The sequence below is a fragment of the Mycteria americana genome, chromosome 18 (assembly GCF_035582795.1).
Source record: "Mycteria americana isolate JAX WOST 10 ecotype Jacksonville Zoo and Gardens chromosome 18, USCA_MyAme_1.0, whole genome shotgun sequence".
Classification (NCBI taxonomy): Eukaryota; Metazoa; Chordata; class Aves; order Ciconiiformes; family Ciconiidae; genus Mycteria; species Mycteria americana.
The window spans coordinates 11,630,040-11,645,405 of NC_134382.1; the positions used below are offsets into that span (position 1 = coordinate 11,630,040).

A 15,366-nucleotide genomic window follows, 5' to 3' on the forward strand; every position below is an offset into this window, starting at 1 on the left:
GCTTGTATGTGGGGAACATTCAAGGGAACATTGTATGTGGGGAACAATGGCTAAACATTCCAAATGACAGCACTTAGTCTTGGAATGGATAGTAATTTTGCAGTAATTTTGCTAATTATTGATCATCTGCTTAGTTTCAGAATAGGTCTCTTCAGATTAATTAAACTGTCCCTGTAAAATGTTTTATTGTAAATTCCTGACAGTCAGTCCTGGTTCCTTTACGCTAGTGTTTGTTTGTTACAAAGAGTATGTGCATTTGGTTTGAAATGGCATTTGTCCAGTTATTTACTGGCTCTTATTATAAAATATAACTTCACGTTAGTATAGTTTTTTAATTAAGCAGTTTATTCTTATTTTTGGGATCTGGAAATCTTGAGGGTTTTTTTGTTGTTGTGTTGGTTTTTTTTTGGTTTCGTTGGTATTCACCCCCCCCACCCCCCCCCCCGAGTATGCTGACACAGTTTCAATAATTTATCCATTGGGTATTACACAACTGGGGCATAGGGAGAAGCATTGAGGCGCTCTGTAAACTTTGAGTGACATGGTAGAAATCCAAGTGACATAATAAAAACCTGCTATCCAACTTGTGAAAGCATGAATCAGCTAGATGGGGCTCGAAAGAGGATTTGCTGCTGTTGGAATATTCCCTTCTTCAGTGGGCATCGTGCATACTCTCCAGGTTATGCATGGTTCAGGAAGCAGCAGTGGTAGAACCCAGAATTTTTGTGAAAGTTACCCATGAATCTGTAGTGTTAGCAGTTTAGTGGTAAGTTTAATTATAATATGTTCTGCTTATAACAGAGTCAGTGATTTGGAGTCGTATTTGGTGGTTTCCTAATACTTGGAAGTAGAAACACAATACGAGTTTTTGAGATTAGTTTAACATGCCCAAAAAACCAAAACCTTCTGCACAAAACCAGAAAAACCCAGCACTTTAGTATGAAACATTAATGCTACAACCTTAGCATGAAAATACAGAAAAATAAAGTTACCACATTTGCTGATGTAGAAGAAACATAGCAGTAGCAATAGATGAATAGCTTCTTATGAGCAGTTAGTCTTAACAAATGTATCAGTCTGCTGACCTTTCCCCTTCAGTTTTTTCCTGTTTTTGAAGAGGCGAAGGGTTTCCTCTTGGAGGGGGGGCACAGGGCTATCTGTTCATATGTCTTACAAGCAGGTTCCTTTTATTCTTCAGGAAAATACAGTAATACAAACTCTACCGATTTTAAATTGACATAGGGTTTCCAGACCAAGACAAAAGTATACATGTGTAGTCTGGATTCAGTCCAAAGCATCTTTACCTCCAAACTGGTTTAGGCCAGAGAGACAGGATGTTCCACAGAGCAAAAACCCATGTGATTAAAGAGCATGAACAAACACAGAGTATATTATTAACAAAATACCAGATTGCATTTCATGTTGGGTTTTCTGGCTGGTGACCCATGGAGTTGACTCAAAAAGTTAACAGAGAGTCAAAGGTCCAGTCTGTTCTAACATAACTAATAATCGCAAAAGACTCGCCGAAACCTCCTTCCTGTATGGCGGTCTTAAAAAGCTGTTCACACTGGTCCTGGCAGTGGAACAAATACACCACACTGAGACTCTGTGCTCAGGAATGTGTCCTGAGAGGATGTTAGGGCAGCTGCTGTGGAGGGGTTTTACCTTACCATACACACCATTCTGTATGTGTCTAGCAATTAGGCTCCCTGTTATCTCCAGGCTCCTCATGCTGTCGACAACACCTTTCATTTCTCCCTTGTGTTCTGACTCACAGGTCTGTCAGTGCCATTCTGTCTGTCCTACCTTGTGGCCCTGTCCATTTTCAGGATGTGGCTGATACCTCCACATCCTGATCAGCAGCTGTCTAGGCCATGATCTGTATGGGCAGACTGAGTTGCTGCTTTGTGGTGAGGATGCATGTAGTAGAGGCACAAGGTGAAGGGTATATGGTGTTTGGAGACTTGTGGAGCACTTGACTAGCAGCTGACAAGAAATTTCGGTCATAAGCAGGTAGATAACTTGGAGTAGTCTTGGCTGGTCATGTGCAAGGAAGAGAATCGAAAAAAAAAACTGAACCTTTTTTGTGGTTGTTGATAGCACTGGGAGATTCTGCTCCTGGGAATTTGCATGCCTTTGACCCCAGAAAGCCTGAAGGGATCCACGAATCTTGACCATGTAAAAGTTTTCTTCAGGAAATTAAATCAGAAAGTGTCAGAACTGCTGTGTCCCATCCTGTCCCTGAGCATGCCTTTTTCTGGGAGGCTGCACTTCCGCTCTCCTCCTCTGCTAGCAGAGGGCTGAGGTACCAGTGAGCCTGTGAACATGTGTGAATCCTGGTGGTGTTTCACAAAAACGGCTTTCTGCTTTCTGGGCAGTGTGTGGGGGTCTCAGGAAGGGGAGCATCAGGTCCATTTGCATTTATTTTTCACAGAAGGTCACTTTATTACAAATGGACTTGCGTATCCTGGGTTTTCTTTTTCAGGGCTTCACAAATACTTGTGAAGTTTTTCCATTTGTATTTAACACTTTTAGCCAAGTGGAGAGCTCTAGCTGTAGTTTAACTCCTCTTTAGTGTTGCAGGCTCATCATATTTAACATGCATTTTAGCCAGGAGGGAAAGGAGCGTTTGGTGCTGTGGAAGCAGTGGGTGTCGGATCCCTGACAGGCAATGTGCTTCTGAAGATGACAGCTTTTCCTGTACTGCCCGCAGCATCACTCAGGAACGTGTCTCCTCCCTCACAGAGATGCCAGCTGCCTTCTCTTCCCGTCCCATCCCCGCTGTTAGTCAGCAGATGCACTCCACTCCTCCGGATCCAAAGTAGAAGATATTTTCGCTAAAGCTTCCTCACTCTTCTTTGTTTTGCTGAAACTGAGATTTCCCGAGGCACTCTGGGCATGGGGTTGCTTTGAATGCAAGGAGAGGTACTGTGGAGCAGCACGTATCAGAGCTCCAAGGGGAGGCCCTGGGGTGCCTGCCCGGGAGCCGGGGGTGCGAGCGTGAGTCACAAGCTGCAGAACCGGGAGGGCAGGGGCGTCAGCCCCATTTGTGCTTGAATCACTCGTAGCCAGCAGCAGGTCAGCTGGTGGATGGCTGCAGCCTGAAGTGAAAGCTTATAACTCGCCAGCCAGCACAGGGTTCCAAAAGTGAATATCTGCATTTCATCAGCATCTTGTATTGTCTCTCTGAGAAATGGTATTCAGTTGCAGGTAACTGGTGGTGCTTCGGTTTCCAGTGGCTTTCCACCTATTCATTTGTGTTGGGTCAGTGCAACTGCTTTATAAACATGGAAATGCGCTTGAAATCTGATGAGCTTGCAACACAAAAGAAAACCTAAAATGCTATGGGATCTCAAACGCCAGAACTGTGGGGCTTTCTACCAAGCTCCAGTTCAGGTTTGCAGGAAATGGTGAAATTAAAACTTGGCACTGCTTTCAGGCTCAGTCAGAGAAATCGTTCCTAGGTACTGTAAACAATTAAAGGACCAAATTATTCTTCAGTGCACAAATATGTGGGAATCCTGTAGCAGTCGAGAGGAAACTGTGGTACCAGTGAAATCAGCTGGCCTATAAATTGTTTCATGTGTCCTTGGTATGAAAATGCACTGAAGTTTCACAACAAAATGGCAAACATAACATACCATGACCTGTTTTCTAACCCTGGGACAAGATTAAGTTTGAACTGGTGACAGGTATCAGAATATTTGCCTAAGCAAACACGGTAAAAATTGTGTTAAGCCTTTTGGAATGTTCGGGTCACCCACATTTGTGTGATTTGCATGATAAAATCTCAAAGAATGGAATAGAAGCACTTTTCATATGTAAAGTAACAATAATCAAGTTCTTCCAGAATGTTCTATCTTTATACTGAAATGTTCTGCAGACTTTTCTGTAGGTTATGTGGGGTAAAAAGGCACATTTACCATCTTAAATGCGGCTTTCTGATTGTGTCCCAAATACATTAAGCTACAATTGTGTTTCCTTAATCCAAATGTTTTTAAATTAAAATTGCTTTTATTTGGAGTTCTGTCACTGTTGATGTCACAGCATTTTATTTACTAGCAGAGAAGTTCTAGTCGGAGGCCATAAGCCACAGGTTTTTGTCTCTTCATCTCTCCTTCTTGCAAGACTTCCCAAAGTCTTCATGACTCTTAAAAGTATTCCTATTTTTTAGTAAACAGTTTTCCGTGGTGCAGACTTAGAGGTGTTTTAGCTATTTCCTGGCTATTGCCTCCAAATACTTGAGAGAGAATTTTGTCCCAGTACCCTACTGCACTGGTACTGAACTTTGTTTTACAGCCCAGCTTCCTCCCAGCTCAGTGTTCATCATGAACAAAACCGCCACCTTTTATGTAGGTGCTCTGATCGGTTGGTGGCTGTGGAGCATCTTTGACTGAATGCAGAACCCCGAGCATTTCTTATTAAGGCCTTTGGTGAAAATGTTGGTGCCTGCGGCTTCCTGGGAAGCTGAGCAGTTTGGCGAGACTGTGATGGGTGGTCTGCCAGGTAGTGCCTAGGTGGCAGCTGATTGCTTTTGGAACGCTCTCCCTCCTTCCGCACAAAGGGAGTTCCTTCTCCCCCTTTTGGACTGCTGTTGAGCTCTTAGTCCTGGATTGTCCTGTTTATACTTCTAGAGATTAGCTTTCTCGCTGACCTATGGAGCTGACTTATTTTTCAATGACTTGCAGAAACTCAGTGTCAGCAATCAGATCTTCAGACATCTCGTGGGGTGCTGATTCACTAATATCTCACCTTTGGTACTATTTAAATACCAGTCTGAGTTGTTGGTTTTAAGCTATGATATGATATGCATTGTCTTGCAGTCCAGAGCAGAAATAGCTACGAGAAATATCTACCTTTTCTGTATTACTGTTGACAGATTTTTACCCTATGAATGTAGTAATGGGCAATCTGATTATTACAGATGTTTTTATCACTGGTTATATTTGTTTTTATCCTAACATATTTAAACACTTCTGATTGTCTTTATCTGCTGGCAGGTATTTGTTTGGTTCCCCCTGGCTCACCCCCTCCCCAGCTTCCTGACTGTCTTTTACTTCTGTTACCTGTTTCCCAAGCTGGTTATGTATAGTTGCTCCTATTTTAGCTCCTTTCTGGCTTCCATTAATCTTGAATTTCCAAGATTGTCAATACCACATTTGGGACAAGTGTTTTCTAATTAAATTCACCTCTTTTGAACTGCCCTGATTTATAGGATCTGACCAAGAAAAGATGCATTTTAAATATAATTTCTGATTGCTAGAGATGCATCTTTTTCCTGTCACAGGTATAGCTGGCAGCCCAAGGTTTGGCTACAAACCTACTTTGTTTCTTGTTTTTCAGGTCAAAGTAGCATTCAGTCAGACTTTGCATGGCATGAGGCAGAAACAGGATTTTCTAGCACGGTGAGTACTTGCAGAATCAACAGGCTGATGATTTCTAATGACCAAGAATTCAGGAGACACTGCATCCTAAATAAAAGCAAAAGGGGGGCAGTAATCGCCGAGTAAATTCTGTTTCACCTCTACCTGTTTTATAAGTGGCTTCAGGGAGGAGTTTAGGAAAGGCGCATTGCGGAATGACTTAATGTGAACTCTCATGATGATCACAAGGAGCACTACTGGGGGAAGTTCACAAATGGAGTTTTGAAGGAGCTATTTAAAATGATAATATGGGTAGGGATTTAATGATGGTGTTCATGAGAAGACCTTAAATAGGGATCATGTAGCAGAGGATATTTTTCCCTTTAGCACTCACTGTCTTTGACTTCAATTGTAAACTCTTTTATCTTTCGTCACTTTGGTAGATGTAGACTTTTCAAGCCTCTTTTGGCTTTTTTTGCTTCCACAGCTGAACAGAGACCAGAAGTGTCTCTTTTACCAGTTTTTAGTTTGCTGCTTTTCCAGGCCGTTTTCATTGAATGGTTCCAGGAAAAGCTAAAAAAGACCTTGCAAGGTCACAGAGTTCCTCTATTTCATCTCCTTGGCCCAAGGCAGGATCTAATCACCCTAACCTGCTCTCAAGCATCCTGGCAGATGATCTTAAAAGTCTCCAGTGATAGACACTCTCCTAACTCCCTAAGCAATTTCAAATTCTTTTTAATAGAAATTTTTGCCCCCTGTCTAACTTATAAATAATAAATAAAATAAATAAAACAACACAATTTCATTAATTGTACAGGAGCACTCAGGTTTTGACATGGGCAGCAGCAGGAGAGTGCTATGAACTTGACTGCTGTAGCTTCATTTTGTGTTCTGGTGCGACCCACCAGATGAAAGAGGGCATGATTAAGGTATGTGTAGTTTGCTGCAGTAATGCCCCCCCTGCTCACCTCTTGGCCCCTTGATTTTCTTAAGGTTCTGTACCTGAAGAATTCTTATTTGTTCTGACATGTTTTCCTGATCTTTGTTCATGCTGGTTTCATGAATGACAATTTATTTCCTGTCTCCAGTGAAGATGGTTAGTAAAACTGGTGTTACAGAAATACAGGTGGGAGAGAGACAGGAAAAGGACTAAATTAGACCCAGACAATACACAGATAAATGATGTGCACATTAGGGTCATATTTCACAGCAGGGCATACAGTAATGATTTACCTCAGAAGGAATAATGCCTTAAAAAAACAAACGGAGAAAGTGTATTTACTAATATTGTTTAAAATTAGTCCCCAAAGGCAGCACAGTGAATGCCACTTACTTTGTCCAAACTCTGAGTATCTGTCCATTTGGTACTTTTGCTTGCAGTGTAGCCTGTGAATCAGTGTGATCCAGAAATAGGAGCCTGGGAAAGCCACTATCCAGAAAATGCTTTAAGTCACTTTCAAGCTGTGAGGGAAAGAGGGCAAGTGCCAGTACCTATCCAGAGGAAGGGATGAGTGAGTCAGATTTTCTGGTCATGGATTGGATCAGTGGTGGTGAATTTATGGGTGGGCAGAAGCAGGCACTCCAGTGTAAAGTGCAGGGCAAGAACTGTTCGGAACGGAATTGTGTGTCCAATGCATTTATTCAGAGCCAGGCCCTTTGTACACAGTAGCCAATCTGTTACAAATACAGATTTCTCTGGTAACCACAAGTTCTTTGATTTCTTTGAATGCTATGATACAATTAGTTTCTTGTGATCTGGGTGCCTGCAGTATACTGAAGAGTTGCTTCTGCAGCAGAAGTAATTACTTTCTCATTAAGTCTAAAAAACTAGTTACAAAGTCCATCAAGTTGTACCTACCTACAGGCCACGTTCATTGCAACCGAAACCTTCTGTGCTATGGTCTATTGATGCACAAGAGTCACATCCACAGGCCCCCAGTCAGCCCCACTCTGCTCCAGGATGATCAATAATTGCCACTTTAATGGCATCTTTTCCACTTGCCTCTTGGCTAAAGGACAGTAATAGTATAATGTTCAGTGATGCAGCAGATGTTTTGAAGTCCTCATCAACGAGCAGATTACCCTGTTACCTAAACTAGGCATATTGTGGAATTTCAGAAATGCAAAAAGAAATGTACGAGCTAGGTTTGAATCGGCTAAGAAAGTTTTGGGATTAAACCACGTAGGGGAGGCCTCCTATGATACTGGCTTTTGACCAGAGTTTTATGGTCTTTTATTTGTCTGGTGCCTGTTCTGTCCCTAAAACACTAGTGCAAGGAGCAGATCAGGAGAGAAAATACAATTGGACAATGCACTTGGTTTGCTGTAGAGGAATCATTTACCTTTGCATTGCTTACTTGCCTCCTGTCTTCTGATTTACTGTGACCTGCAAGGGAATGTTCCTCTACCACAGCCAAGGCATTCAGGCGGAGCTAATTGAGCAATTAAATTATCAGGTGATGGAAGTAAAAATCTCATCCACACAGTGGATGGATTTAGCAATCTGACTCCTTTTAGTTTGACTTACTATTATGTAATGTGTGTTGCTACATAGGTGCACGCTCTGTGCAAAACAAAGAGGCAAGCAGCTGTTCTGACATACGCTTTAGCTGACATGGGGTTCATGACTTCTGTCAGCTGACCATAGAAGAAGGTGACAGTTGGGGTTTCTGAGGATAAACTGTGAATGTGGACAGTCCATTTCATAGAACTTCCCTTCCCAACTCCTTCTTTCTTGAAAGTCTCCTGCCAGGAGTTTGTAGCTGTGGCTGAGCTAACAAACACATGAAAAAACCTTTCTTTCCAGTCAGGTGCATTTCACCTCTAAGTATCCATGAAGGAGTGCACAAAGGTAGGCAGTGTCCAAGTGCTGGTGGGTTTATGCAGAGTTGCAAAGGGAAGCAAATTCCATTTTGGTGAAGAATAACAAAGATGACGATGATCTGGCCGCAGATCCATTTCGTACAACAAGCAGAGGCAATGTGAGATGCATGTGTTTTCTGAGAACATCGTAGAGAAGTGGCGTTTGTCTATGCCAGCTGTCCAACTCGGCAATTCTGGGAATGATATGTGTAATAAGAGCACGTCAGAATTCTAGCTCCCTCTTCCTGTACAGAAATACTACTACATGGATAGTTGTTTTAGCTGCAAGACTGGTAATGGTAAAAACCACACCTGTCCACAGCAATGCTGTTGTTATTAAATAGGTAGAGGACAGGGCATTAGAAATGCTGTTGCAACAGAAAACACAGGGAAACCTGAAACCCTAGAATGGAGGACTGAAAAGGGTGCGACATGCTCACCGGGACAAACTTCTGCAGTGAGGTTAGACCACGGTGTAATTGAGAAAATGCTGCTGCTGGATAGATCTGCTTTGTTCCCGTGGCAGGAGTTCTGTGTGTTGGTCTGATCACAATAATCTCAGACCATATTAGAATAGAGGAGAGAGAGTCAGTCTCTTTTGGCTTCATAGAAAGGTTTGATTTTAAATTAAAGAGGACATTGCAAAAGATCATGAACATTGACTCTGCCAGTTAAAATAGGTTGTTTCCTTCCCTTTTATTGACAGTACAGAAGGTCTTAAAAGAATCTACATGTTTCTGCCCTATTGAAATTCTCAGGGGAAGGTAATTCTGAGGGGATGTCCAGACTCAGTATGGTCCAGTATGTTCCAAAGCTGAGGGAGAGACTAGCCCTGGTCATGTCTTCTGTTGGGGAGAATGTATAGTGTGCACGAAGTTCCCAGGACTAATATCATAATAAGACTACGTGCTCCTGTATCTGCAAGCTGCGTGTCGAGGCGTTATTGTTACTATCATCCATGGAAAGTAAAGAGCAGGGCCTATCTGAGGTTCATGGACTAGATTCAGTGGCAACATTTCTCCTTAGGCAAGTGGGTGGCTTGAGAAGCTGTGCAAAGCACGGTAACAAGTTAATCTGCAGGAAGACACTTGTATCAAACCTGTTTTTCTCCTATCCAACTTGCTCAGAAACAAAAGATAGTGACAAAAATCTACTTTATGTTTTATAAATCTCAAATATTAATTCTCACCTCTGTTCTTTATGCCTGTTCTTCAGCTGCGAAATCTGATCTCTGTATCGCATGGTGAAGACAGTTATTTGATACTTGAAATTTAAAGGAGCCCATATTCCAGTATCTTGGGATGTCCACTTTATTTTTGATCAAAAAGTTCTCCCATTTTATTGTCTCCATGTAGCCTGATCACATAAGCAAGTCTCCTAGTGCACTTGGATTTTTAATTAAAAAAAAAAGGGGGGGGGGAAGGGGGGGAGGCTGGAAGCATTTGTCACTTGGGCATGGGAAGGTTGTCTAGCATCTTGGCCAATGTGAAAAGGAGAGCCAGGAGAATATGGTCTGTTTGAAGAAATTGGTTTGAGGTTATCATGTTCTTCTCTCTGACCATAAGACCTCAGAAGGAGGTTTTTTTGACTTTGCAAGAGATGGTAAATTGGCTTAGTGTGAAGTGGATGTGATCTAGCTCTGTCCCTACTGTCTTTCAGAAGAGATTGGTTAGAGAGGTGCAAAACTCTCTTCCTTACGGCTGCAAAGGACCATTAGTCTCGTGGACTGAGCTCTCGTATAGCAAAAGCATCTTCCACCCATATTCTCTCTTCCTCCAGTGATCTCTGTTTGACTAATGCATGTATTCCACAGAAGCATGCATGTCTACTGCTTCCCTCGGTAGCTTATTGCAATGGTTGATCTCTTCTAACTCTGAAAAACATGTATTTTACTTGTAATTTGAATTTGTTTAGCTTTAATTTTCAGCCCTTGGTTGGACCAGTTGCTTTAGAAGCCCTTGCTCTGTGTCTTATTCAGGAATTCAACAGATAGAATTCTTTAATTAGATTATTGCAAAATGTTTTCCAGCTCGCCAATCATTTCTGCCATTCTTCACACCGAGTTTTTCAATGCTATCTTTCAGTTGTGGCCCCCAGAGCTAGACTCAGGCTCCAGTGTAATTTTCATCTGTACCAGGCCTAGAAGGGAAAAATACTGCCTGCTGGTTAAGGTATTCCAGGGCTGCGATCAGACCCCTTCCTGGGGAACGCCTCTGTGTGGCTGAGCCTTAGAAGAGGGGAACCAGTTACTCATTTACTGATTCCTACGTGTTCGGTCTTCAGACATAAAGCTGACCTAGAAGCTGCACTAAACTTTCATATAGAATCAAACCCATGGATTCTTGGCAAGCTCTGCTAGTCCTACACCCAAAGAGTTGATAATATTACTGAGAAACTGAGTAACTGTATACCTGCAGAAATCACTTATTCCTCATGGGAGAGGGGAAAAAACCCAAGTAGACAAGTCAAACTAACAGCAAGCCTGTTTTTATTCTACCAGGCAGGAGACTAATTAGATTACTTTGAGGCCTGACCTCCAATTTTGCATCCAAAGGTCATGGCTCTTGTTGGAGAGATCAATTAATATATCAGTGTATCAGGCTCAACACAGAAATGCCATCCAAACAGTGTACAGGGAACCTTTGCATGCTGTATATTTGCCCTAGCAGATAGTTAATCTGGGTTACTGTTTGCTACCTGTTCCATTTCTCTTGCTCAAGAGCGTTAGCAAATGTTTATTTGACAGAATGTTCTGTTCCTCTCCTCTCCTTTTTTTTTCTCTCTTTTTTTTTTTCTCTCCTCTCTGCCAAGAAAATGCATGCTAACCCCAGAGCAACTCCAGACTGCAAACATCATGTTGCAGGCTGGAGTCTAGTCAGAGGAGTTTCTTTACTGCTGATGGGGGAGAGTAGAAAATGTCTTGAGAATCGGTTGCCAAACAGGGAAAGGGCCTTTAACGAAAGAGTAAGAAATCAGAAGAAAGGAGATGCTTGCATCCCTTTGGCTTACCTGAAAACACTCAACAAATTGAATACCAAGGTGAATAGTCTATTTAGACCAGTAGAAGCAAAAAGCAGGGTTGTGAATAGCAGCAACTAAGTGTCCACTAGTAGCCCCTGTGGAAACAGGACTGTGATCTGATCTAGTATGGCTGCCTTCCTGTTGTTTTAGTAGGAGGTTGATCTCACTAAAAGATCTCCAAAGGCCTCCATGCTAGTCCCACAGTCATTGCTTTCCACTATACCGATGAATCAATTTTCTTCAAATGCTATTCATATGCTGCATTGAAAGTGTGGAGCACTCTACAGGTCCATATTGTTCCCCTGTGTACATATGATGCAGAGCAAATGGTAGTTACCAATGCTGGTTAATGCTTGGAAGTGACAGAAGTCCTGGTTGCTAGTGACGGAAGGGGAGTGGGAGATCATAGGCTAGCAAATGACTTATATCATATAAATGTTTGTTTCTGACATGGTGGGGTGCTGGAATACCGCTGTCGGAGATGGACATTTAGGAGGGAAACAAAGTAAGGATAAGATGCTGAAAACCCGTATCCCTTTTACCATGCTCCAGGGAAAGGTAAATTGTACTCATCACCCAGCAAACATTCTCAAATTTATCTCAAATTTAGTTCCCATAGGAGAATTTGCTGAGCCATGTACACTTGTCAAATCAGGATGCACAGCCCCTGCTTGTTTCTGTGCTCTGTGGAAGTCTGCTCATGGCTGTAGTCTGGTGCTTTGAAGGTTGCTTTGGTGTTCTAGGCAGACAGAGGCCCTAGAAGAGACTGCCAAGGTCTGAGAGTGGCACAGGGGTGTCCTTTCTCTGTTACTTCATCTCTGCCCTTTTCTCTGCCTCAGTGGATGTGAGAGGCAAGGAAGGCTGACAGAGTGGCTTTGGGGCCATCCAGGAATATTAAAGCACCTGTCTGTATCGGTTTACACCGAGTGGCCATACTGCACCCCAACATCTGTCTGGCTCCATAAGGTTACTGATTGTTTGGGATGGCACGTAGACATCCCTATAGTCTCTGCCTTGTTGCTAGCCACTTTCAGGCAGAAAGGGGATGACAGCCCCTGCCTCTCCTGTCTGACAGGCACTCTGTATGGATGGAAGAGGCTAAATTAAAAACAGCAGAAGTAGACTTTCTGGTTTTTCTTGATGACTGGTATAAAGGAGAGAAGGGAGCAGTCTGTGCAGTGCAATTAACATCGAGTGCTATTGCAACTCATCCTGTAATGCGATATAGATACAATCTCAGCAGAAAAATGAATGCTGCACTGAGTCAGAAACATAGAGCAATGCTGGGTTTTGAAGAAAGTAATTAGCCCCAGGGACCTGGTGGTTTCTCATTTCCCCTGTGGTAAACACAGGGAAGTGGGGCAGTACTTCCCATAGGCTTCCAAAGTCAATTTAGACAAGGTATAGAGCCAATTTATAAACCAAAGTTTTAATGAATGCTTAGCAGGAGGCAGGGGCACCTCCGATCTTCCTGCAGTGTGCACCACGTACCACTCGGTGCCATGCTGCTTTTCTTCCGTGAGCTCCAAGTATGCTGTCTCTGTCTGGGCACTGCTGAGTCAGCCCAAGCCCCTGCCGGTGCAGCTGCTGAGATCGCAGCCTGGTGCAGCACCGCTTTGGTACCCTTCGCCGCCTCTCCTGCCCAGGGTGATGCTGCGTGACGGACCTGCCGGGGTCACCATTCGCCATGCCTGCCTGCAGCCGGGTGCTGTGGCCTGCCGTCTGCACAGTGCCTCACCCTACCACCTCTTCCTGTCAGCCCTCGGTACAGCAGTGACCTGGCCCTTCCTTGTGCTGCCCTGCACTTGGCCTTCACAAAAGAAGTGATTTGAGGTTTTCCAGAACTCACTGGTCATGCGAGTTCTGCTTTCCTTCTCCAATAGAAGATCAGAAGTGTACTGAATCACAGAAATAAGACATCCAGTAGCCAAGAAAACTTTGATCTTGCTAATGACAGGACCTACTGGCTGGAAGCTGCAGCTCACAATTAATACAAGAAGCAAGGAATTGAGCTGTTCAGGCAACATAGCAGGGATGACAGTAATCTCTATTTATGCTCTGTCTTTAAATGAAAATTTAGTTTAGTTCTAAAATATACATAGTCTGTGCCTGCTCTGGGTGACCGCAAGTTCCTGCATCCAGGATTCTCACTCCTGCTTTCCCGACATACTACTTGTCACCTTTCTGTGGTTTGTCGCATCCAGAAAAAAACCTGCAGGGTCTTCAGGGCATAATCACGTCCTTGTCTCTTGTGAAATGCATAGTCCACTTGAGGCATCGCAGTGACATGAAATACTGTACTTCAGTGAGTTTGCCACACTGCTTTGTGTGTTCCTGCACCTCTTTCCCTGAAGCTGCACCCAATAGCGACACTTAGCACCAATATCTTGCACGGTAAATATCTTGCATGCCTGCAGTTAACACTTCTGTTCAGCATTTGTCCAGAAGTGCACGGTCAATGTAGCCTAGCGCGCATGCTGCCTCAGAGAAGGGTTTTTCCTCAGCCTTCTTTCATTCAGTTGCTGGAAAAACAGAAGATGATAAAGATCTTCTGAAATAAAATTATTTCCCTGGTTCTGTATCTTCAGGTGTTGGTCGCAGGAGCTGGTTAGGAAGTAAACACAAAACTCGTCATTTGGAGTCTTTAAACTGTAGGGCTGTAGCCTTATGATACCAAGTGCATTCTCAATCTTCTGGATTCTTTAAGTGCCCTCTAGTGACTAATTCTCTGAACTGTGTTGGCTTTTCATTGTCAGAGAGAGACCAGCCATTGAAGGGGTGGTTGTCTGGTGAGGGCAGGAGCTAGGTAAATGTCCTCCCGTTATTATGAGGGCAGCACTAGTTTGTCCTGCAGAAGCAAATAGAAATGCTCATTGAGCAGTCACTGCACAAAGCTGAGGAAAGCCAACGACTAAATGCATGCACACTGCTAGCGTGGAAATCGCACATCTGAACCAAAACACGAGTCAAATCAAGGGCAAACCAGTGGAAGAAAAACTATTGGGCTGTCACTGCACAACACTTGAATGGTTTCAGTGAAGTGTGGCATTAGTGAAATTTTTCTGAATAATTATCCTCTAAGGCTTGAGAAGGGGCCACGGCATTCTGGTTTTTGTCTGATACAGCAACTGTAGACTAGGCTGATAGATTACTGACATTTCGTTTGTATCATGACAGCATTCCAGTTTTTCTAAAACGAAATTGGTTATTTACTAAAGACTTCACTTGTTTAAAAAAAAAGTCTCACCTGTTTTACAAAACAGTTTGAACTACGGTCCAAGACTATGTCCTGCTTTGTGGATTTCTCAATAGTCGGGGGCATTTCTCTCTTTTCCTATTATTAGAGCTCTACGTGCAATGTTGTGCATTGTAGTTGCCTGACACATTTGTCAGGGGGTATCTTGAAGATACTTCTTAGTGGATTGTTTCAGGAGCAAGGCCTCACCTTGCACCCGAAAAGAACAGGGTAGATTTGCTCTGTCCCCGGAAAGGATGGGAGCAGACACACTCCTTTTGTACTTTGTTATATCCACACAAGTGCAGACTTACAAAGTGCAGACAGCAGTTGTCAGAACATGCATACTTGTTTCTTTAAAAATTCATGTTCTTATCTTGTATAGTAGTTCACTATGTTGAATTTATTTTCCCAGTGAATTGACAGCTCAGTTTTAATGCAAATGGATCAGTGCTGTTACCGTTGCTGTTCATTCTGTGGCAAAATACTGGGTTTCGTTTCTGGTGGTGTTTTGGGTGTGGGTTTGTTGGGGGGTTGTTTTGGTCGTGTTTTTCCTTCTTTTAAGTAAAAATTAAAGTGCCCTTTTAAGTGTTTCATTGCATCCATTAATATAGCCAGCGTAGGAGGTTGGTGAATCCAGGTTCAGGAACTGATTTGTCTGTGCTATTAAAGTCATATGACACTATGCTAAGGGCCAGATATGGAGGTGATGTGCAAACTGGCATATATGAGACTTCTTTATGTTCTTACATTGTCTTAGCCTCCCACCAACTTCCTTACGCCTACTCAGTTGACATGTAAGGGATGCTAGGGCGGTGTAATTTACGTGGTAAGCTCCTCTTAACATATAAGCGTTAAGAACGTGTAATTGAAATGCACCTCACC

The 15,366-nt window shown here is 43.0% G+C and overlaps 1 protein-coding gene across 23 annotated transcripts in view; it reads left to right on the top strand.

Annotated features, from left to right (window-relative positions):
- SLC45A1 (solute carrier family 45 member 1) overlaps positions 1 to 15,366 on the top strand; it is a 78,663-nt gene that overhangs the window by 38,857 nt on the left and 24,440 nt on the right. For 21 of the 23 annotated variants that reach the window (XM_075520361.1, XM_075520377.1, XM_075520376.1 and 18 more), the window contains one exon: positions 5,344 to 5,405. In XM_075520361.1, the coding sequence (XP_075376476.1) occupies positions 5,377 to 5,405 (29 nt within the window). In that variant the 5' untranslated portion in view covers positions 5,344 to 5,376. Of the gene's footprint in view, positions 1 to 5,343; positions 5,406 to 6,180; positions 6,293 to 15,366 lie in introns of those variants that run through there. The other 2 variants (XM_075520372.1, XM_075520371.1) reach the window with 2 other exon arrangements.